This window comes from Ammodytes marinus, assembly GCF_949987685.1.
Source record: "Ammodytes marinus genome assembly, chromosome: 14".
Taxonomy (NCBI): Eukaryota; Metazoa; Chordata; class Actinopteri; order Uranoscopiformes; family Ammodytidae; genus Ammodytes; species Ammodytes marinus.
The window spans coordinates 28,712,065-28,737,438 of record NC_137218.1 but is presented as its reverse complement, the minus strand read 5'-3'; the positions used below and the strand labels follow the sequence as shown (position 1 = coordinate 28,737,438).

Below are 25,374 nucleotides of genomic sequence, written 5' to 3'. Positions count from 1 at the left end.
CATGGCACAGTTCGCCTGTTGATGACTGTCTCCATGGAGAGATGGAAGAATATGCCTGTGTCTAAAAGAGAATGAGAACTCTTTTCATTGTTTGCTTTCCTGATACCCTACTTGTTATTTTCCTCCTGTCTTCTGGTTCCCCCATCACCCCAGTAACTAGCGATGAGGCTCCTTGTTGACTCCACCTGGTCTTTATTGTGTGTGTGTGTGTGTGTGTGTGTGTGTGTGTGTGTGTGTGTGTGTGTGTGTGTGTGTGTGTGTGTGTGTGTGTGTGTGTGTGTGTGTGTGTGTGTGTGTGTGTGTGTGTGTGTGTGTGTGTGTGTGTGTGTGTGTGTGTGTGTGTGTGTGTGTGTGTGTGTGTGTGTGTGTGTGTGTGTGTGTGTGTGTGTGTGTGTGTGTGTGTGTGAGCCAGGCTGAAGGGTATTTTAAAGATAAAAGACAGTGCGTTCTCTCTTCCATTATACTACGGTTGGATCAGCGAGCACAGCCTTTCCTTAAGAGAATAGCACGCAAGTCGTCATTTCAAGGCCGCCTTAAACATTTTCTAGAAGGACTTTTTTCTTATTTTTCATAAGAAAATGAGTTGGCTATAGGCTGTATCCTAGGGTTAAAGTTGTTAACCTGAGCCTCTCTGTCCTCCACTCCTTCCCTCCAGGTGATCCTGTACTCAGGAGACAGGGCCTATGAGGACTACTACGCCCCCATGAAGGGCCGGGTCCACTTCAACTCAGCCGACCCCAAGAACGGAGACGCCTCCATCAACCTGACCGGCCTGAAGGACTCTGACTCTGGAACCTACCAGTGTAAGGTGAAGAAGGCCCCGGGCATTCGCAGCAGGAAGATGCTGCTCATAGTCATGGGTGAGTGGAACACAACACAAGGCCCCATTACACACAGCCGTTGACCTCCATGGCTGCTCTCATGTAATTCCTTCTAAAGCAACAGGCTGTAGAGCCATGCCCCAATACCATGCTCTTCTCACCCCCAGATGCTCTGTCATTATGTCTGGAAGGATGAGCCTTTTAATGTTTTTATTCAGTTAACAATGCAGTCACCATTTCTAATTAATCATAAGAATAAATCTTGATGAACAAAATTATTTCTCATTTACCGTACTTTTCGGACTATAAGCTGCGACTTTTTCCCCATTTTTCGACCCTGTTATTACACAGCACAGTATATGTTCTGTAGCTACTAGGGATGGGCGTTAGTAATCGAGTACTCCTCGTTTCAAATGAACTCGATTGGTGGATGAGGAAAATCTTCTTTTTTTTTTTTTTTTAAGTGTCAGTAGCCTTTAGGCCGGCGGGCCGCCCCTATTTTAAAATGTTATATAGTGTACAAAACGGCCCAAAACGGATAAAATAAAGTTTAACAAAATTATATATTTTGATGCAAGTGCAATAAACTGAGCGTTGTGTCAAACATCAACTGTAAATAACTGCCACCTCCGTGCCACCGCAACACAGCCTGTGTTCTCCACAGCACCGCGGAGCTGAACACAGTCTCTCCTTTCTCCAGAACATTTTCAGGAATATAACTGTCCAATTATTTCAAAGCAGATGATAAAGTTACGTTTATAAAAAGGGGAGATGACACCTGTTACTCTCAGTTAGTAATGAGTAGACTCCAGGGGCCTCATTTATAAAGGTGTGCGTAGAAACCTTCCCAAAACATTGCAAGGATTTGTTAATATATTGTTAATTGTCTGATTTATGATACATTTTCCTCCTACATAGTATTTTTTGATTTATTAAATGAAAAAAGGCTGTATCCAAAATCTGTTGTGTAAAAACTTTAGAAACTAATATGTGCTTAAAATAAAATAGAGATTTTAACTCTGGCTTTATCCAACATCTAGATTTTTTTTCTCGAAAAATGACCCAAATTTACGCATAATTGGTTAAATATTGCCATATTTGCATATTTAACAAAATATTAAAGAAAAACATGTAATACAAAAAATAATTGTGTTACTGTCAGTAATCAACTGGCAAAGTTTCATGATGATATCTGTAAGTTTAAAAAAAATCCCTATTCACCTGGGGTGTCTCGCCTTAAATGGTGACTTAGCAAAAATTGTTACAACTACAGCCCATGCTTCTTTTCTCCCCACCGCAGACCTACTCGATCGGTTTAAATTGTGGCCCGTGACCGTCTATTTAATTACTTTCAGTGAGGAAAATGTGTTTTAAACTTGTGGGAATAAATCCTTAATATCATATGGCAACTGTGACTGTTTGACATAAGCATTGAGCGCTTTATTGCAGTCAACCGTTGTTCTGTAGACAGATGCGTTGCGTTCTAAAAATTTAAAAAAGTTTAACGAGGAATCGATTGATCCTCGAGGAATGCAAGCGATCACACGAGTAGCGAAAACACTCGTGCCCATCCCTAGTAGCTACTATTACTCTAAATGGTAACACTTACGTACGTTATGCAAATATGCAACTTGTTTGTTGAAATGTGGGAGCTTCCTCAAGCAGCCATCTCTTTCCCGACAATCCCCTCTGTGCACGAATTCTTACATATGGTAATTAAACATTATAACACCTGCGGCTTATTGTCCAGTGCAGCTTATAGTGCGGAAAATACGGTATAAACAAACTCAATGTTATATCATTTTTAGGGTCTGTATACTTTCCTAAATAAGCTATATTCCTATTATAGAACTGCATATTAACAATAATGTAGATTATGACACATGATGTATTGTGAGAACTTAATTAATACCTTAGATAGCCCAGGCAAAGTTTATTAAACCATTAATATGAAATGATTATTAAACTAATAGTCTGAAATGTTTACAAAGGGCAAATTGTCATCTGGTCTTTTAAATGTGCACAAACCTCAGCAGGCTTTGTATTGCACAGGGTGAGATGATGACACATCAGTCAGATGATTCACTCCCTAGAAAACACACACACACACACACACACACACACACACACACACACACACACACACACACACACACACACACACACACACACACACACACACACACAGGCCTTTCTGATCGTTCCACTGTCTAAATGTTGTCGAATGTGTACGGCCTCCCGAAACCCGCCTGGTATTTGGATTGGGGGAAAAAGCCACATCGGCTGCACTGGTGTGTGTTGCAGTATGAGCTGTGTACTGTTCTGTTATCACACACCTGTTATCAGAAGAGTTTCTCCTTTCTACAGTAGGCTGGGCTTGACACAATGGCTGTGACATATGATCATGTGTACACTAGTTAGTGCACTCTTGGAAAACAAACGGGTTCCACAGTAGTAGTGTTGTGTCACCACTATAGCAGTCCTCTAATAACATGGATGAATGGCCAGAGATAACTGATCATTAACTGAGACTACAGCTCATTTCATTTGTGGACTGTCTCCTGTTGTGAGAAGAGCTAAGTGACACAAATGTAAATCAAACTTTAAATGGGATTAAAATGCAGAGGCATAAAGCTACAGCATAGCGTGGGTGTGTGTGCTTGAGAAAAAGAGAGAGAGAGAGAGAGAGAGAGAGCCTAAGGCTACATAAGCTGACAGGCTGCTAGCTATTGACCCTAGTGGCTGGCCCTGTTCTCTATTGACCCTAGTGGCTGGCCCTGTTCTCAGCAAAGTAACATTGACAAGGAGAGGTGAGGACATGTTGCCTGCTCTGCATTTTACCTTCAGGTTGATGTTGTCACAAGGTGGATGGGCCATGAACACAAACACGCCTCCATCTCTACACTGACCCTGTCTTCCTAATCCTCTCCATTCTTTTTCTATTCTACATACTACAGCTGATCATACTAAGGCTTTAGTTAGCATGCAGTAAGCTTACATTAGGGACATACTTTTACTTATTTATTTATTTATTTCATCATGACATTGCGCCTTGATCTTGCCTCTTGCTTTTATATCCGTCTCATCGCCGGTTGTTTTCATACGGAGGCTCCGTCAAAGTGACATCACTTCTGCTGAGAACTGGATTGTGGGTCAGAATCGCCCAAATAGCATGCTGATTTCAATACTAAAAATCTCAACCTGATCTGGTAGACATCCGGGTATTATTAAGTATACTTAATCTGACTATGAGAATTTGGACATCCTAAATCTTTATCTACTATACTAAATAGTATGGGGATTGGAGCACGGAGAGTTGTGCTGTGGCTTGTTGTCACAGACACTACCATATGCAGGTGCACACACACTCACACACACACACACACACACACATGCTGTCACCTGCAGTGGACATAGTATCCCTGGTTGTGTATTCTCCTCTGGTTGCAGCAGGACGTTGAAGTTAACGGGAGGAGAGTAGCCACCTGCATGTCAGCCACTAAACCAACTCTTTGTGACTAGACCCCGCCTACAATCTCCAACAACAGCCAATCAATGGCACCCAGGATTACCTGAAAGGCCCAGTAGCCAATCCACTCCATCTTTAACCGACAATCAGTTGTCACTCTTTGAAGTTGTGTTACTCGTAAACCCCTATGCATACCGCAATCTAGCTCTGCCTTTTTACTTATCTGCTCCACAAGATAACCTTGGGCAACTCATAAATCTGTATTCAGTGTTGGATTAACAGAGGCGGGTTGCCCTTTATCTCCCTGTGCTCCTCAAGCCTCTCACCTTCTTTCTTTGACCTCATCTTCCAAACAAATAAATCTGCTAATATGAGCATAGTGTGTAACAGCCCCTCAGTGCCTGGAATTCACTTTCACCTTTTTAAAAGGTGCATTCAAAATGTCATCCCTCTGTGACATTTACTGTGTTGTATGAATGTGTGTGTGTGTGTGTGTGTGTGTAGGTACAGAGCGCACCAATGAGTTAGGATGTGTGCAGCCTTGGCCCCCACCACCCCTACCATCTGTCCATCAGTGCTCCTTTCATTTCAGCTGTCCCGCTCTCTGCCCTGACCCCATGTGTGTTTATTAGATTAATAGGAGCACTCAGTCCTGTCAGTCTCCTGTTAATCCCCCCTCCTCACACCTGCCTCTGATCCGGAGAGGCCCCAATCCTGGCTTTTGTAGTTACAGAAGGCCACAATGTCAGCTTTCTGTCAGTAAACACAATGTACAGACTTGGATTATGTCCTGAGACCTTTTCTACCCAAACATCACCCCCTCATGGTCTCTCTCTCTTGCCCTGCCCCTCTCTCCCTTCTCCCTGGCTGGCTGACTGTGTGTCTGGGCTCCACTAGAGTCGTAGAGTCTGTTTTCAATTTGGAACACTGTTTGTTTTTCAATCCCCCATCTCATCTCCTGCCAACACTGAGACTGAGCGAGTGTTTGCAGACGTTTGGCTTTAAGACAGCCAGCTTTGCCTCCATCCTTAACCCTGTGCGTGTGCGAGTGTGCGTGCGCGCGTGTGCGTGTGTGTGTGTGTGTGTGTGTGTGTGTGTGTGTGTGGTGTCACGCAGCCCCATTCCCTCTCTCTCCTGAGTGACGGCTCCTGTAATGACAGCAGCTGTATCAATGACTCTGATTACTGCTCTCATTATGCTGATGAGCCAGGGAGGAAATCAACTTTAGGAACACACAAGAACACACACAGGCACACAACATGGAGGATTGACAGAGAACAGGGTTGTAGTCAGGAAAACTCTGTTGTTCCAAAGCCAATGTGACCACCTGGTACTGTCTGCTATAGTTCACCTCCCTCAATCACTCTCCTCCATTCCTTCTCTGTGCACAGTGAAGCCATCCAGGCCCAGGTGCTACGCCGAAGGCCCCACACTGGAAGGCAAAGACGTGGTGCTGAAGTGTCTATCTCACGAGGGCACCAGTCCCCTGCACTACTCCTGGGAGAAGAGCAGTGACAACAAGATACTGCCCGCCTCCGCCGTGTTGGGTAATAATGGACCCTTTCATACCCCCCCAAACTGTCAAAGTCCTCCACACAGGTCCCCTCTTCATCAATGTGTTTGCCCTCTCCAGATCCTGTGGGAGGCACCATTAATGTGAAGAACGCATCTGCCAGTGCATCTGGCACTTACCGCTGCACTGCCAGAAACCGGGTTGGCATGGAGGAGTGTATACTGCATCTCAATGTGACACCTCGTGAGTACCCATCTAACTTTGAGTTGTACCCGTACCGTTTGTAACAGGACAGCCAGAGTCCATTTGACCAACATATTCATATTAACATTGAGAAGTTAAGAGTGTAGTGTCATGCTAGCAGCTCTGTAAAGCTGTATTTAGCTTCAATGACCTAAAACATTTCCATTAGGAGTAACACGCTGCGGTTTCAGGTGGTATGTGTGTTCAAAAACACATACGACAATCCAACAACTTAAACTTACTGCAAAGATGAAGAGAAAATGTGTTGCAGAAAGCCAAAACAAAAGGTGATACTGATCTTCAGTACCACTTAAAACATGATAAAGCCGTATCACGTTTTTCCATTGGCATGTTTTATCTATTTCATGTGCCATGGTGCTATTTCATTTACATTGATCCACCCTCACTTCACAATCTGGGGATATAAGTATATATATATAACGTTTTTGAATGTTTTGAAAGCAAAAAAATAAATAAGAGCTATATGCGTCATTTGCCACCGTCAAAAGGCTTAAAAATTAGTGTTTTTTATTTATTTATTTTAATTTAGCGAAGGTGGAGGAGCTGAATAAAAGCCCAACATTCTCCATGAACCTGCGCTGTTTATACCTGCTGAGTGAAACTTGTAAATTGACTTTCAAAGTGCTGAGCTGTGAGAAGGTTGTAGATGCTATGAAGTGGTCACTCACTGGTCATGAGTCCTGAACAGTCAAAGCCATGGGCCAAGCATCACTCTGCCGTCGCTATACCCACCGCTATATTCTGAGCTCTTTGTTTGCCCTTAGTTGTTTTGAAGGTATTGCTAGTCACATGACATCACATCACCTTCTCCCCCTGTCTGCTTGTCTTGTTCAGCCCCTAACACAGCAGGCATCGTAGCAGGAGCCATCATAGCTGTCCTCCTCATCCTCATCATTATCGCCATCATCCTCTTCTGCTGCTTCCGCGCCCGGCACAAGAAGAAGTACGAGAAGGAAATCTGCAACGAGATCAGGTACGCTCACCAACACATCAGTGGCACTTGGCTATTCAAACTCTTTATTATAATATAATGAGGAACAGGTCAGGTTGTATAACACTAGATTTGAATGTAGGCATAAGAAATGTCATGGGGTACGTGGGGTTGTTTTCTCTCAGCTCCCCATGTAGTATGACGTAGGGCTGCACATTATGCTGAAAAGGTATTGTTACCGCACATTTTATATCGCTGTATACAGTAGGTATCGCAGAGAGAAAATGGTGGCTTATTCCATGTGCTCTGCATGTCAATATATTTGGCCAATCAGAATAGAAGAGCATGGATGTGTAAATATAGCTGTTGGATTATGTGTTAGCCAGCTGGGGTTTACATGAAGACCAGCATGTGTGTATGACCACAGACAACGGTGCTAACATGCTAACACCACTGACCTCAACAACCGGCTCAGACTAACTTGACCTGCTCTGTTAGGCTTGTTCTAGGGCTAGTAACATGTTTAGGCTCCTGACTGTCTGGTGTCTATGCTGGCAAGTTAACTCCAAACACCGAGTTCTTAAAGGTAGAGTCAGTGATTAACCCACACAAACACATCAACAGCCCCAACAACCATGAAAATGGTTTTTTTCTCCATCAGCGTTTTTCTTCTCTTTTTTTTTTCTCCTCAAATAAAGCTGTGGTAATCAGTTTGAAAGCTTTGTTGCTCTGTGGATCCTGTGTGATGTGTGCTGCCCCCCCCCACCTCCCCATCCGGCCGCACAGGATCTGTCCATCCCCTGGGCTTACTATCATTCTGTCTGTGAGCACAATGTGACATACTCACGCTGTAGGACAAAGAGGATTAGACCAGTGGTCCTGTGTCGTGCACACACAGACACACAGTGACTGAAACACAGCAGCATCATGGAGCCCCTCAGGCTCATTTAACTGGATTATTGCTGCTTATTAGTTGTTAATGTGGTGGCAGAGGGAGCAGAGGGCATGGCTGCATCGGCCCCTCACTACAATCTCTACAGGCTACAACACACTGCCCAGACCAATCAAACTTAATGATGTGTCCCTCTTTATGGATTCACTCTTCAAGTGACTCATGTAGACTCCTCGAGTGATCAGTTGTTTGGTTCACTGTGGGCAGCAACATTGGCCTAATGTGAGACTTTTAGAGACGCATCAAACCTCCCTATGATTATGAAGAACCTGAAAAACCATGTTTGTCCATGTTCAATTTGACTGACCCTCAGGTAAGCTGATGAAAGTGAGTTCCCCTTCTTTTCCTGCTGTCTAAATGCTCTGCTGTGTGTGTCCTTCCAGAGAGGACGTGCCCCCTCCCAAGAGTCGTGTGTCAACGGCCCGCAGCTTCATGGGCAGCCAGCGCTCCTCCCTGGGCTCCATGTCTCCCTCCAACCTGCATGAGTACAACCTGAAGCAGCAGTATGACAAGGTGCCCTCCACAGAGGACTACGACCGGCCCCCCAGCCATGCCCCTCTGCCCCCCATCCGCACCCCCTTGCCCCAGAGCCACACCCCCCTGCCCCCGCAGCCTGCAGGCAGGATGGCAGGGCCCAACCTCAGCCGCATGGGGGCCATCCCCGTCATGATGTCTGCTCAGAACAGGGACGGCTCCATCGTCTAGCCTGGAGAATGGAGCCTGACTTTCAGCTCTCCATTATTTTACACATGGGACTGTTCTCCCTTTTGAGGCCTGGCTCTGCTGTGTGCTGAGTAGAGAGATGCTGTTGTACTGGAATCACAACAGAGCACATACCATTTTTTATCAAATAGAAATACAAAAAAAAACTTTTATGAATTTTACTCCCTGGACTTTCTCGCTGAAAATGAATTGGTGGGGATGTAGAGCAGAGTGGTCCAGATACAAATGATATTGTACATAAGCAAAAGCATGTTGTTTTTTTTTAATATAGATGGCCCTTACTGTAGAGCGATACTTTATATTCAAAACAGACCCAGGCCCCTAATTGGCCAGCTGTACAGGTGCATGCATGTGTATATAAAGTACTGGAGCTGTATGTCGTGAATATATCTGGATGTGAATGGGAGTAAGGGAAAGCATAGTTTGTTTATCGTCTTTTAATGCCCACATAACAGTGTGCTCATTTTTCAGGCCATCCAGTCTGTAGTTTCTGACGTTTTCTGATTTTTAATCCCATACATTTATTGTCAAACTCAATGTTCTGACCTTTGGAAAAAATTGACTGACAGACTTTATTAGAAAAAGAGTCAAAGATTTTAATGAATCCTTCGAAAAATCACTATTCAGGTTGAAACGCTTTGCTGTTTGAACTGTCCAGTCTGGGTTGAGGTAGGGGGCTGAAGTGCTTGGGGTTGGCTGGTTGGTGAGGGGGCGGGTCAGGCCAACACATCTTGTGATTGGCTGGATTATTACTCCTTGACCAAAGCTTAAAAAAACAATGAAAGAGCCCCATGCTCCCCCAGGAGATCTCTGTATGCTAGTCTATAAGGAGCTGGGGGAGGGGGGAGAGAGAGCTTCACTGAGCAATCAGCTTTGATTATGTTTGACCGCTAACAGGCCTCTAACCCCTGTGACCACCAGGACACACACACACACAAAAGCACAAGCAAGACAAGAGCGCCAAGACATAATCTTCATCAGTAGTATCTGTCACCCCCCCTCAGATGTCTGGCATATGTAATCCTTCTTGTTTGCATTACAAAGAGTCAATATCTGGTTTAACCTTCCCTCCGTGGTCAATATGAACTGGTACAGGGCTTGTGTAGCACTAATTAGACTTTTTAATGAAGGATGTAAAGCCTGCCTACATGAAGAAAAGTGTCCATTAAGAGAAACCAATGTGAAAAGCCTTTGACTGCTTGTTTTAAGTTTAGTTTTTTCTCAGTGTGTCAGTGCTTTGTTCAGTCAGTCAGTGTAAGTTGACATAGGCCAGTCTTTGCAGTTTGGGCTTTATTCCACGCTTTAACCATTTCTATTGTATGAACAGATCTCTGTTTGCCCAACATCTCACCTGGCCTGCTTACATTACAAACATATACTTGGAGTGGCAAACCTGTTTCTTTTTACTTCCGGCGCCTTATTTTATTCCTTTTCTTAAGCCTTACACACCTCTGGTCATCCCTCAGATTCTAATAACTTGTATTGTGCCTTGTCCCAACACTCCACCAATGGCCCACTGTGTAATGCTTGTAGCACCCTGAACAGCCCTCTAGAACCATAGAATAATCAGTTCACATTGAGCCTATTGATTGTTTATTGGATCAGGTTGAGTCTTGAGATTTCCCACACACTCACCGACCTCATACAAATCCCCCCCCCCCCCCCCACCGCTTCACAAAACATTCATCACTGTCTTAATGCCTTTTTATTTTCTATTCCAAAACATGACTGTTTTTTTTTTGTTTTTTCATTGTCTGTTTTTTAACTTTATTTAAAAGCAAGTCAATTCATAATTTTTTTTTTCATTACTTAAATGGTTCTTGTCTGTATAAATATCCTGTCTATGTAACCCTTGGTAATAATCAGCACAGTCAATGCTATAAAGATGATGTTTGTATGTACATGTACGTGATGCTCTGCTGTGCTTGTGCTGTGCTTGACACATCTCTCTGTGAACCATCAGAGGAGGGCTGGTGTGTGCAGTGTTAATGCTCCTGGTCTGATTGGAGAGTGTATGAGTGTGTCAGGATCTAAGGAAAGGTGCTAGTTGTAGGAACATCTTGAAGCCTGTGTACTTCCTGACAGATTGAATGTTGCACACCAAGCAAAGTGTAGCCTTCCTCCACAAATCTATATTACATGTGTCAGACCCTCTTACTGTATGTGGGAGCAGGGCTATAGTAAGTGAAGGCAGTGTGCCGTCTGGATGGGTCTCTGTAGTAGAACTCTTTAGTTAGACTTTCACCTGCTAGGGAGATAGTGCTGTTACTGTGTGTGTGTGTGTGTGTGTGTGTGTGTGCTCCGAACAATCTACAAACAATTACTAACAAATATTAACTGTAGCTTTTGAAATTGGCTTGCTAATATGAAGATTTCTTTTGAGGTTTTGCACACTGTGTGAAAACCAATTTTTTTCTTTGTGTGTATTTTTGAATAATAAAACTCCTTGGTAAAAGAGATACCCAGCCAGGTCTGTTCATTTGTTTGCTTCCAGCAGCATTAGCAGCTGTTGACTTGAGCCTTATAAAACCTCCACAACCCCCCCCCCCCCCCCCCCCCCCCCCCCCCTCCGCCCCTCCAGCGGTGTGTGCTCTGGGGGGACTGGGCCCTCCTGCAGAGTCTTGAATGTGATTAGTTTGAATCAGCCAGTGGAAGCTCAGCTGACTGTAGAAGCACCTAATGATACAACGGCCGCCTGCCGTCTCCCATGCTCACCACTCAGCTCCAGTATAAATATGCCCAGGTTAATGACCTTGCTGGCCTGCCATCCATCCACTCATCCTGCAGCTCTTGTTATTGACTCATTGTCATTCCCTTGCTGTGCTGCATTGCATTGCATGGTGGCCATTTGTTTCAGTATTTGCTAAGCTATTTTCAATTACACCCAGTTTCCCCCCTTAGTTAATGAGGGGTGATTACTTTCATTGCAAGCCAGCACTAATCAAAGTTGTACAAAATTAGCTTTCTAATGAACTATGCTGAATGATGTGAAATGCCTAGCAAATGACTGGGGGACCAATCATGCGCATGTAACATCTTTCTTTCTGTCACAATGGTACTCATGTACAGTACATGCGGGTGAACTTGACATGACTGACAGATTGATAACTGATTATTAGTCAATAGATCCGCTGTGTGCTGCTGTTGACAGCTAGTCAATAAAAAGACTAAAGCACTTAGTAGCAGTGCTAAGCGGACGAGCCATTGCTTTGAATGGATGTCAGTAATACAGGCCCCAGAGCATTGATCTGTGGAAGTGACTGGTGGATCCTAATGGCTCCCCTCTGTGCATCAGGGTTTGTTCAGCTGCAGTGATACCTTTACTACCTGTTACCCAGCTGTCATACACATCATAGACCAATGTAGATGGATACAATGGCACCTTTATGGCTTTGCATTCAACACATTCACTAAAAGGACATTAGTGATGTGTGCTGCTGCACATGTGCAGATTAGATTTATGGACTAAATGCTGTTCTCTCATTGAATTAATGTATGATGAGTCACACATCATCCTCCAGCCCTGTATCCAGTTGTAACATTATTTTTCCCTCATGTCCGTATTCACATAGATAGTATTTAGGAATTCACGTAGCTGAAGAGAGAGAGTGGTGAAGTGCTAAGCACCTGGGGATTTGTGCCAGCCAGGCTCCCACCTCCCCAGCCCCCTCCCTCCTGCCTGGGTGAGGTATTAATTGTTTGCACAGATCAAGGAGGCTGGAATAGGGGGAAACAGCTTATTGGCTCTCGGTGAGGGTTTCCTTGGCAACCTTATCTGGTTGTACACAGTCTAAGCTGAAGCTAGCAGGATGATTTATCTTGTAAAGTGTGATTCGCTCCCTGCTAACAAAAGAGGCCTCTAAAAAGCATGGGTCTCCTCCAGTCTGCTGTCACACACGTTAAGCTTGCTGCCATTTTTAGAACGCTCAGTCAGGTTGGGAGAGGGTTGCAGGGGGGATTCTGGCTAGGGAAGAGAAATATGCATATGCATGAAGCCAGAGCTCCTTTGCCACCACAGCAGTACATTAACATTTTGGCTCGGCACTCTTTGCACTCTGGATGTAAAATGACACAAATGATGATGTGACTGTAAGCTTTTACAGCCACATCGGATGAATGACTGAGGAGCTACATCCGTGTCTGGACATGGTCCCTCTTGTTTTGGGTTGCTGTAGTATTTAGGTTGACACACTTTACTTTGCTTCCTCTTATATTTACCGGCCATTATCTCAACTTTAGTTTTTTTCAATACTCTGAACCAAAAATCTCAACTTCTAAAGCATTAACATCAACTATATTTTCCATTATCATTCTTAGCACTAATTCTGATGGTCATTACAGAAGGATTTCTTCATGTGTTGTTAATAGTTGTTATTTATTTTCTCCTCAAAAACATGCAGGAAATGCATTCTGAAGACCTGTACGTATAGTTTTTTTTCTCCATTTTCATAACATTATAAACAGCTGTATCCAAAATTTGTTTTGAAAAAACTTTGGACACTAATATGTTGTTTTAAAAATAGATTTATTTTCAAATATAGGGGAGAACGGGGTAATGTGAGGCACTTTTTACATTTGCTACCCTCTAAGGGAGCTAAAATGATTTATCCGTCAAATTTACACATTTCCCATTAATTCAGGATGTTTCCTAGAAAAGGGCATTAGCAGAATTTATTCATGTCAAAGGGTAGTGAAAATATGATTGTTTAAAAAAAAGTTGTCAGACCAGAGAAATCAAGGGGGTAAACTGTTCCACTTACTTTTTCCACTCTGAAACTACCATAACAACACATGTTGTAACAGCTAGAATCCTGACAGCTAGATTGAAAACCAAATATTCCAAAACTAATGTCGGACTAGTAACAGAATCGTAGGGTTTGGTCAATTAACCCATTGATGACGGCTGCTGCGCGATGCCACATTGGCTCTCCTGCCTGATGCTGCATCGCGCAGCATTATTACTTTATCTAATTTTCATGGCATTCCCAGCATAGAATGCACTGTCATTGGTTCAAATACACATGAGGTGGGTTTCGTTGATTTTTTTAAGACCACGTGACCACCCAAAAGTTGTGTGGTTTGCCGAAAATCACTTCAATCAAAAAAATAAAAAAATAAAACAAAATAATAAAAAAAATACGCCGGCTATGTCGGCGACGGAACAGTTAGTGGCGTTTGGTGCGCAGAATCAAGGTCTACTATAGACTACTGACAAAAATCACACAACACATTGCATCTATTTATTAACAATATTTAATAATTTTCTAATTCATCTAATTTTGACGATTTTTAGAAATATTTGTTGGTTTGTAAACGCTAAGGGAGCATCTTTAAATAAAACCTGTGAACCTTAACTTTTAAATGTATTTTATTTCATGTTTCTATGTGCTACACAGGCTTAGATATTAAGGTTTTGGTAGACTTGACAATTCGTACTATTTTTTCAGAAAACCCTCAGGCATTAAGGACATGCATCCTAGATTGCCATAGTCATCAATGGGTTAAGAAAAACATTTTCTAAACACTTGAAAGTAACTCTGATCAAATACACCATATAATTCATATTCAATAATTAACATTCAAATGACAGATATAACCAGTTAGATTAAAACACAGTCTGAGGGTCAGAACACAGGACCCTTAGAGCCAGCTAGTGTCTGGGGGTCAGAGCAAAGAACAATCAGAACCAGCTAGAACAGCCTGGGACTCAGAACACAGGACTAGACCCAGCTGTCATTTTCCATCTTTTGAGTCTTTGATTAATATTTTTCTGCATTTGTTTTATTGGTATCATTCATCAAATAAAGACATATTACTTAGAGTCTATTGGAAGTGACTGGTGGATCCTAATGGAAGGTCACTCTCCTGTCCCCCACATACATATGTGCCAAACCATGCCCTTGCTGACACCCCTTCAACCATCAACCCCCACCTCCAGGCCACATTGTCTTTTGTCTTATTCAAACTAGTCTCCTTGCTACCTCAAATATAATGGATTAATTAAAAGAGGGCACATACACTGTCTCACTTTACCCCACAGCATTTGTCTCACTTTACCCCACTGCCACAATTTGAGAAAAAACTACCTCTCTCAGCAAATCACCCTAATCTTCAGTTATCATCATCACATGGTTTCATATGTTGGTAGTTCATCAACATGTATGATAGAAGTTTTTCTCCCTGAATCAATTTGCTTTGGCACAACAATCGATTAAGTTGACAGCAAGAAGATTTACTTTTACATGCAAAAAATAAATTTTTGTGGAAAAAAACATGCTTACAACATCACCATGAGATCCTCTCTTTCATGGCCAAGGGGAAATGAGAGGCTTGAAAACATTTATCTCACATGACCAAAACTTTGTTCCAATGCCTAGATACAGGGGGTGTCTCACGTTACCCGATGGCTCACATTCCCCCGTTCTTCCCTATATATATTTTTTTTTACAAATGACAAATTAAATGTACATCATTAGTTAGATATTGCCTACTATTCAAACATTCCTGAAAAATGGCAATACAAACAAGAATTGCTTCAACCTTAATGATAATAATTGTAATATCAAACTGTCTGAGACTACTCGTAAACGTAGGGTGACAGTCTGAACTTTAAATGCTCAGTCGTTGTGCAAAGTCAAATGAAAAGGAATCCTACAAGTAGACACAACATCAGCATGTGTCACTAGGTCAACGCTCAGTGCACTCAACCGTGTGTGGCCTTGAACAACCTGCCTGTTGTGGCTGTACTGGGGATATTGTGCAGAGAGAGGGAGTGTAGTACTAACCACAGCCAATCGTTCCACTGGGCCTGCAGACAGCCTGGATCTCTCATGTGGTTTACCCAGCTGCTGTGCACTCATTTGTCAGCCGTATCCTCATCTCCTGGTCCCTGCTCCAGCATCCACCACCAGCCCTCCTTCCCCACCTCCTCTCCTGTCTCCTCTCTATCCATATGGAGTCATCTGAGCTGACCTCTATACGCCCAGTGCATCTCGGCACCATCACCATTCTCCACCCCACGCCACTCACATTTTCAATGACTAATCTGTGACTTTTCGATGGATGACCTTCCCCTCTGTGCCCTAGGGAGAAGAGGGGGAGCAGTGGTGGATGCATGCTGAGACCATGCTCAGACCAAGAACACCATGTTCATCTGACACAATTTCCAGATCCCCTCTCCCTCTGGGGGGGGGGGGGGGGGGGGGGGGGGGTAGGTGAAGCTCATCAGCACATGTGACATTTCATAAGTGAAGGAGGTAGCAGCACCCTGCCCCTTACCCCCAGCAGACTGCACTTTGGTGGGGGGGATTAACGTCATCATGACAGTGGCTACTGGAAGACACCTCCATAGCACTGGAGTAAAAGAAAGAAGAGACGACACCTGCTTCAATATCCTCTCTGGTGGTGTACTGTGGCTTAACACACACACACACACACACACACACTTTTTTAATGGATTTTTTTGCATTTCTTTGCTTTTATTAGAGAGTTTGGAGAGAGAGATGAGCGCTCCTATACTTCATTTGATCTTTTGACACTACATGGTGCTCTGTTATTCTTTTATCTTCCTCCAGTCAAGGTGAGAGATTGGACCCAGGGGAGCGCTATACGTTTTAACCCCCACAGTGCAAGAGGTTAGACAGTGCAGCTCACATCAGTGCTTTACAATGTGATTCGTACTTTTAATCTGCAACCTCGGCTGGACTCTATTAAAGGTAATCAACCTCCAATGCCATGTCATCAGAAGGGCACAATGAAGGAGCAATAAACTGTAGCCTTGGCCAGTGGAATGGGGCTTAGTTTCCCCCTTTTTTTCTGTCTCTTACTGATGATTGGGGTCATCTCTATTATTACCACAGTGATGTCAGCGATACATTATGTGTGTGTATGCGCTCATACGTGTTAGCGCTGGGTGTGTGTATCCATGTGCAGTGTGGCCTCACCCTGTGCGGCCACAGGGAGGGGCAAAGGTCAAGGTGGTGATTTAACAGGATGGGGGCAATACCTCCGAGCTACACCCCCCCCCCTCCACACACACACACACACACACACGCACACACACACACACACACACACACACACACACACACACACACACACACACACACACACACACACACACACACACATACCCACACACACACACTTCAGGCTATTTCCTGCTAAGTGATTAGACAATGTCTCTTCTTCATGCTGGCCACGTCCTCTCTGTGCAGCGTTCCAGCAGACACAGGTGTAAATGAGACTGGGACTGTGGATAGGGTTTTGTTGTAAGGGCAGAATTGGTGTGATTACTAACATTCAGTAGTAATTTAAATCATTGTTTTTGGAGTAATACGCCAAGGCCCGCATTCCAATACCCATATATCCATGCTCTATCTATCATATGACCCACAGGGATTTTGGATGTTCCAATACATGATATCAAATGCAAATGTCCGACTACATCTGGTCATATTTTTTGCAGTGTGCAAACTGAAGCATTTTTTTTTTCTGTTCTACCCACAATCCTCTTGTGCAGTGGATGGAGTATAACATCCCATCAGTTGAGCCGCCAAGAGAGAACAACCAGTGATGCAACGGATATACAGTATAAGCGAAAGGATCAAGTTGCAATGTTAATTAAAAAATAACGTGCCAATTGTATCGTCTATAACCAGGCCCGGTTCTAGACAGTTAGATTAGGGTGGGCCTGTAGAAATTTTAGGTGGGCACACTGGGCAGAGAGACCGAAGATGCTCACGCGCGCAGAAATGTTTTGCCCTTGTAAGATCTCTGCGTCTGCTTTTTGGCACATTTACTGTGAACACAATATGCAAATAAACTTTGAGTGTTGCTGTGTGGGAGATTTGATTCTTGCATGTTTTTTTCCAAAATGTTTATGAATAACATGTACTATTCATTATATACAACATAATGTATCTTTTTTTATCGCAGTATTAACTGTAGGCAGCCTGAGCTGATTGAAGAGAAAGCTTTGGGACTGGGCAACCTGGATGGTGGTAGTCCAGAGCTATATACTATACACATAGATATATAGTATTTCCACTATTGCCTCCGATGTCCAGCTGGGTGAAAATAGTAGCCAGCCGAGGTCACGACCCTGCTAGGAGGGTCCGGGGGTATGCCCCCCCGGGAGATTTAGTTTTAACTTTTTAAAGTGAAATGCATGAATCTGGTGCACTTTGAGAGGAAAATTAAGAGGCTAAATCTGAGGAATTTTGTGTGAATAATTTGGAGACACTGGGTCGGATGAATTAGAAGCTATTGAAGAAAGACACATGGATTGGATGGATGGATTTACCCTAAGCAACCGCTCATTTCGCTTATGCCTCGGGCCGGCTCTGCTGACCAGTGACCACTATAAGCGGGTGGGTAACATGGAGGCAGGCTGTCCTGCCCACCCAATTATACAATTAGAAGCAATGCATGGTAATGGTATATTCTTTAGTATTAATTCATTGTCTGAATTTTATTTGACATTTTCTTGGACAACGAATGAACAGGTCCGTCCGATAGTGGGTCTGGACTTCCACCTAAAAAAATAAAAATAAATAATAATAATTTGATTGGGTGGGCACAGCCCACATTTGGGTGGGCACGGCCCACCCTGGCCCCTGGACACTGTACGCAAACTACTTTTTAGAGGCAGCTGCACTGCGGTATGTAGTGTAGCGACAGTAGCTTTAAGTCATGTTAATCTCCATGTGTCTAAGTCAGATGGTGGATTGACACAAGTACACACGCACAAGACCTTGTTTTAGGAATTGTCACTTATTGTGTGTCTACAGACAGTTTGTCTTCTCTCTCTCTCTCTCTCTCTCTCTCTCTCTCTCTCTCTGTCATGCATACATGTGTGTCCAAGCAGCCACATAGATTCAGATATCAGAGTCAAACCTGCCAGACGTAAAGGGAGCTCTGCTGAATGCTCTATTTTCAAATGATAAGCCCTATACAGAAATTGCAGGGAGATTTCAAATTCCATAGAAATCATCCGTGTGACTTAATATTGACAATGGAAATCTAAATGTAGAGTTTGAGTCTAACAGATGGATTGGATTGTGACATTTTGGGGCTTCACACTTGATGAATGTCCATTTCCCTCTCCTTCTGTAGGCCTCTGAGGTTTCAATAAATGCTGCTCAGACCAATGAGAGGACAAAACAACAGGAACACTTCTAATGTACCTGTCGTCAGGGCATGATGTAGGCTGTGTATCTGATGTGACTGATGGATTTGTGTCTTATTCATTGTGGACTAAAGTCCTGACAAGAGATCTACCTGAACCCCAGCATTAAAAGCACACCATATGATTTCACATTATGAACCTGCAGGCATCTTTTGATTGTGTCCATGCAGCAGTAGGTGTAAGCTACAGTTCAGGATATTAGACTTGTATTAGAGCAAACCTGAATTGGGATTTCAAATGCTGAAGGGATTCACAAGATCCAATAGGCTACTGGATCACTCTAATAGATAGCCTTTTTATGTGGCCATTGGTGCTAAAGTTGCTACGCTAACGTTGTCTGTTTGATTGGGATCAGTGTGAAAAAGGTTTATGTAGCAGTGGAGCTCATTTTCGTTGTTGTTGTGAGTGTTATTGGCTGACATTGGTTTTTGTTACTATGTAAATGATGGTCTTCTTAGCATGATGCTGCATATCATTTTTTTGTGTGTCAAAAGTGAATTATTTAAGGGACTGTGTACAATTTTTTAACACATTTTTCCATCTGATGTACCAACATTATGTTAAAGGTGAAGTAAGCGGTTTATTTATATTAATATAAGTGTTAAATTGCTCTTTATTCATACAGTAGTCACTTACACGATGTGCGCGTTTCATAAAGCCAATCTCTTAGTCAGCTGCTCTGCATGTAATAAGCAATTAAACTTTGTGTAGGTTCCTGAAAAGAGAGAACGCTACAAACCGACACCCGTCCGCACCCGTCTCACTCATGGTCTCACTGCCGGTGCACGCCAGAGCGACACATGGGTGAATGTTTATGCGCCTACAATGGCGGAGCAGGTAAAAATCCTTCCCAATGTCTGTTTTGATGGTTTTCATCATGTTGTATCACACTTATGGATCTGAGATGATGCTAGATAACTCGCTGCTTGAAGCCCGCAGTGTATTAATGTGGTGACGTAGGGACGAGGGAGGGGACTGCTAACTGCAGTCACTGACAGGAAGTTAGCTAAAAGAACCATTCTGCTTACAGCACCTTTAAGTCATGTGCAGTCCCTAGGCAGGCCACAGGTGAATCATGAGATGGATTTCAGGGTTTATCCATCTTATTTCCCCTGGCGGCCTGCTTCACACAGTACACTCCACATACTGGCTGCTAATATGTATTATTATTATTTATTTTTTTAAGATTATTTTTCTTTGGCATTTTATATGCTTTATAGACAGTTTGGAGAGACAGAGATGAAATGGGGCATGACATGCAGAGAACGACCCGGGCTGGATTCTAACCCGGGTCTGCTGTGAAGAGGACTGAGACTTTAGTTGTCAGCCTTGGTAATCTCTGTTGTGCATTGCGAGGGCTTGGAGCAAAAGGGGCGTAAGTGACATATTTGGCGAACATGACTTATAATATATCATTTTAAAGGTCTTGATAAGTTCTATCAAATGGTAAAAGTCACTATACATTTTACTTTTTTTTTGAAGCCTAATCTCTATTAAAGTAGAGATTGCTTCCATGTGCTGTTTTTTATTAAATATTTACAATCAATAAAAAGTTTGTTTTTGCTCTCCTGTAAAATTCTGAAAATGTCACTTACGCCCCTTTGCGCCTAGCCCTCGATTGGTGGTGTATGCTTCTGTGAAATGAGAAGGTCAGAGCGTAGACTATCAGCCCTGCCTGGACATACTTTGCATTCACATAATAATGGCTTCCACCTGAGCTGGCTGACTAAGATGGTAAAAAAATAAAAACAGCTCGTGCAGTAATTAAAGTTCATCTGTCGGCGCTGAGCCCAGTCTCACCACTAATGAAGCCCTGCTGCATTGTGGGAGTGGAAAGGTCGTCCTATCACACATCCTGGAAGAAAAAGGAAATAAATTGAAACCAAATATTAAAGGTAAATAAATGAGTGAGTATCTCCTCACAATCTGCTACCTGGCTGTACTGTGTGTGCGCTGAAAAACAGAACATAAACAAAGCAGGCCCACTTTGTTTACATTCCCTTTGTTTACATACCAGTTTACAGAGCCTAGGCTGTTTATCAACACTCGATATCTTCTCAGCGCACACACACAGTACAGACAGGTAGTCAATTGTGAGGAGATATTCACTGATTTAGAGAAAAATGTATTTGTCTACAAACATCTTCAACATGGCTAACCCCACCTTTAATCTGCATTGGTCATCATGATGAACCCTAACCATCTTGTTTGTCTACATAACAAGGAGGAGTATTAAATGTAACATATTTGAAGGACTCCAGGGTGCTGTTGAGTATATTAGGCCTTTGCCTAATCACTTGTGACAAACAGTTCTCCTCTGCTTTCATTGTTTCAGCGGTGTGATAAGCGCCACTTTATAGAACTAGATGCTTTCACATTCTCTTGTTAACATGAATATGATCTAGTTATAATGAGATATCTTTCAGCTTCTAACTAGCTAACCTGGCCTATATTGTTACAATGAGAAAGTCCACTTGTCTTGTTCAAACGTGTAGACATCTTGTTATACCAAACATAATATTGCTTTATATTGTGAGTTTCTCTTTTTTGTGGCGAGGCGGTGATCCTCTTTCCTATTGTGTCACATTGTATCTGTGTGTTTGACTGGGAAGGTTTTCTCCTCCACAGGCTGTTGTTGACACTCATACAGGCTTCTGTTTGCATTATCCAGCCTCTTACTGTGGCGCGTGTGGAGAGACATCTTCAGATAGTCTCCATCAGTGCAGCAAGTTCTCGTTCACGTTGCCTCAGGCTTCAGTAATCCTCTCAATTACCTCCACTGTCAAACAACACATGTACAGAACCAACAGAGAAGATGTGGGAGGATCAAAAGAATCTATTCAAGTCAAGAAAAAACAAATCTCCATTTTGGAAAGGGCGTAGTACGGCAGTGTGCCTGAACCTGGTGGCAGACACAATGGTTCAAAGAAAAGAATGTAGAATCCTCATCTTCTCCTCAGGAAAACAAGTAGATGGAGCTGCAAACAGAGCAGCCCACAGCCAGTGGATTGGATACATAGGGCTAAAGCATTATGCTAATATCAGTGCGTTGAGCAGAGGGTTGGATCCACTGTGCACTAACACTGCCGTTCAGATGTTGAGGGCAGCTCTTTCTTTTTTGATCTCATCCTTTCCAGTAATGTAAAACTTGCCCTTCCCCCCTCTGCTGCTGTTGTGTTACTCCATTTACACCATACAGTTAGCCTCATAGCATAATTGCCTAAATCATATTTACTCGACTCTACTTTTACTCTACATCTACTCTACTCTATATCTACTCTACTCTACATCTACTTTATTCTACTTTACCCTATACTCTATAATCCTTAAAATATGACTTAGGCAATTATGCTATTAGGCTAACGAAAAGTAGATGTGGAGTAGAGTAGATGTAGAGTAAAAGTAGAGCAGAGTAAATATGATTTAGCTTTATGCTATGAGGCTAACTATATACAACTAATGATGAATGTTTGAGCATGGGCTTCTCATCCCAGTAAAAGAGCCTGCTGTGTTACTCACTGGCAGCCTTGTGTCTGTAGGTTTATAGGCCTTTTTCTCAGGAGAGCAGGAAACACACAAGGGAACATTCCCCACTGAGAATGGGATGCCTTCCCGTGTATAAAAAGAGTTTTTAGGAGCGCCTGAGTGGGAGTTTGTTTGGATGTGATTAGAAACGTTTGTCAGCAGGGAGAACAAAGACTAGAAGCATTCCCACATAATTGCTTTTTCTAGGAAAAGAAAAGGTGGAGCCAGAGCTGGTACATTGTAGGCTAATACATAAGATGGATATGATGGAGGACACGTACAATACGTATCATGTGTAAAGGGGATCTCTCTGTATTGCAGGTAGGTCGTAGTTTAGCTCTATAACACACAGTATCCTATTTAACTAGTTATCATTGTTCTTATTGGTAACACTTCACAATAAGGTACACAATAAAGTGAGCAGTTACTGAGGAACGAATGAGGAAGGAATAGTTAGCTAATGAGTATGTACTGAGAGACTGTGATTCAAGCACTATTTATTAGTCACTATAAACAGACCGGGAGATACTGTATTGATGAAGCATTAGGTGATGGTTAGGTAATTATGAGTTAATAAGGTCATTTTTTCCCCCTTAGATTTCACAATTAGTAAATAAAAAGTCAGGCCAGACACGGATGATCATCTTATTTTGAAATGATACTCACAGCATACTGGTATATTATGTAGCACTAGTAAAGGTTTATCAGCTGCTGCAGGGTACTTACATTTTCCACCCTTGGTTTCACAGCTGTTTAAAGATGTCTGGATCCATCGTTAATGAGATGTTACTCACTGACTAATGATTACTTACCGTTAGTGAAGCAGTGTGTGTACCTCCAAATAAAGTAATGCATCATACTCATTTACGAATGCTTACTTGACCATTAATGTACCGTTAGTGAATCAGTACCTACTCATTAACCTATCATCACCTAATGCTTCATTAATACAGCAACTCCTGGTCTGTTTACAGTGACTTATAAATAGTGCTTCACAGTCTCTCAGTACCTACTCATTAACTAACTATTCATTCTTCATTCGTTCCTCAGTAACTACTCACTTTTTGTGTACCTTATTCTGGTGTTACCTTTTTATTTCCATGTACAGTATTCTATTTAGTCTACATTGAACTTTATTTTGCATTCTACTTTAGGCCTATATTTCTATGGCTCACCTTATCTCTACTCTTCTATCTGCACTGTGTCCTTGCTCTACTGTTGTGTTTATTCGTGCCTCAGGTGTTGCTCTCAGAATCAGAATCAGCTTTATTGGCCAGGTTTGCGTAAACAATTTGACTCTCTTCACTTGTGTGTTTCTATTATACATGTTCTTCTATATTGCATTGTTGAGAGGAACCCGGGACTTAAGAATTCCATTGCCAATGACTGCTGCTGTAAGTGTTGTGTATATGACCAAATACACCATCTTGAATCTTGAATCCTCTTATGGTGTAGTATAACCCAGAGACTAGACATGTCCCAGGGCCAGCTTGTGTTGACAGTGGCATAGAGGTGTCAGATGTTCCTGTTTGTAGTTATCATGTGAGCGCAGAGACAGGTTTGGTCTGATGATTATGTGAAGACCGTGGCGTTTGCTTTTACGCTGAAATCAAACACAGGAACCCGTCACAAAGCAGTGTTTAGCACGCTAGCATGCTGCTCTTCCAGTTTCACAGCATTTGTGTTATGATGACGCTCTCCATTCTAATCCAGGCAAATACACAACACATGGTCAGAGGAAGTCAACCTGCTCAACTAGTCCTCCCTCTCTCAGGTCACATGAGATGCCAGAGCCGCTTTGAGACTGTGTGTGTGTGCACTGATGCCCCCTTGTGTTCAACAAACCAACTACATAGCTACAGGGACATGAGAGGTACAGGTTGCAAAGTAAATCAGGTCATTAAGCTTTTCCTGGTTTGAATGATCACAGCGTTATGGTATAGGATTATTAACATTAACAATATTTTAACCTAGAGTTTAACCTAAAAGAAGGGATGGCTTTCAAAACACTTAACTAGGCCTACAATGTTGTTCTTTCACACAACACACCTTATTTGGCACGGAAAACAGGCTGACAAATGTACATGTGGTTGGGTAACACTTAAGGGTACATTAATTATAATGATAATAATAATGGATTGGATTTAGCGCTTAACAGGGTTCCATTCATTCACACACAGTCATACCGGTGGCGGAAGCATGGCTGCCATTCAGCGCCTACGGCCCCTCAGACCACAGTAAAATGACCTATTCATTTATCAAAATGGATCCTAATTACTTTTCTGTCGATGAACTGATAGAGTAATAGGCTAGGAGGTGAGATGGCACCTCCTCTTTGTCTTGCAGTATTATGTGAGCCTGTGCGTTACCACCAGTTTGTATTTCTAGTTATGTGGCGCCCTCTCCTGGTTCAAAGCCTGAATTACCATATGCTAACATCACACTTGCTAGTATAGGTCCCAGGAGCAGGAGGGTTTAACGTGGCAGGAGGAAATACACGCGAGCAACATTTCCCAGCAGTAACGGATAGAGCCATGTGTGATTGATGCATGGCCTGAGTGCTTCATGCTGGACATCAATCACACAAGGGTGTACCAACACTGTAGTTATTCAGTGTAATGGGAATGTCAATAACTCTCACATCCTCTGATGAATACACAAGTACAGTGTCATGATTCACCAGTGAAGGCTACTGGTGTTTAATGCACTGTTATTAAGCCACACACACAGGCCCTACCAATGTCTTAGTAACCCATGTGGTGTGGTAGGCTACATGTTTCCAAGGTTTGAACTGTTAACAACTTATTTTTGTAGCAACTGCAGAGAAGTTAGAAAATGACAAATCTGTTGTGGTGATGACATGATGTGATTATTAGAAGTAAATAAATCATGCCCCCCCCCCTCTTCACAGCAGACCCGGGTTAGAATCCAGCCCGGGTCGTTCTCTGCATGTCATTACCCTCTCTTCCCCATTTCACCTGTGCCTC

At 42.8% G+C, this 25,374-nt stretch overlaps 1 protein-coding gene across 1 annotated transcript in view; it reads left to right on the top strand.

The window, feature by feature from the left end:
* Window positions 1-11,113, top strand: part of cxadr (CXADR Ig-like cell adhesion molecule) — a 44,436-nt gene extending 33,323 nt beyond the window's left edge. Inside the window, exons 3-7 of the mRNA XM_080040375.1 lie at window positions 656-860; window positions 5,682-5,837; window positions 5,924-6,046; window positions 6,902-7,040; window positions 8,334-11,113. Coding sequence (XP_079896501.1) covers window positions 656-860; window positions 5,682-5,837; window positions 5,924-6,046; window positions 6,902-7,040; window positions 8,334-8,655 — 945 coding nt within the window. The 3' untranslated portion in view covers window positions 8,656-11,113. The remainder of the gene's footprint in view (window positions 1-655; window positions 861-5,681; window positions 5,838-5,923; window positions 6,047-6,901; window positions 7,041-8,333) is intronic.
* Window positions 11,114-25,374: the final 14,261 nt, after the last annotated feature.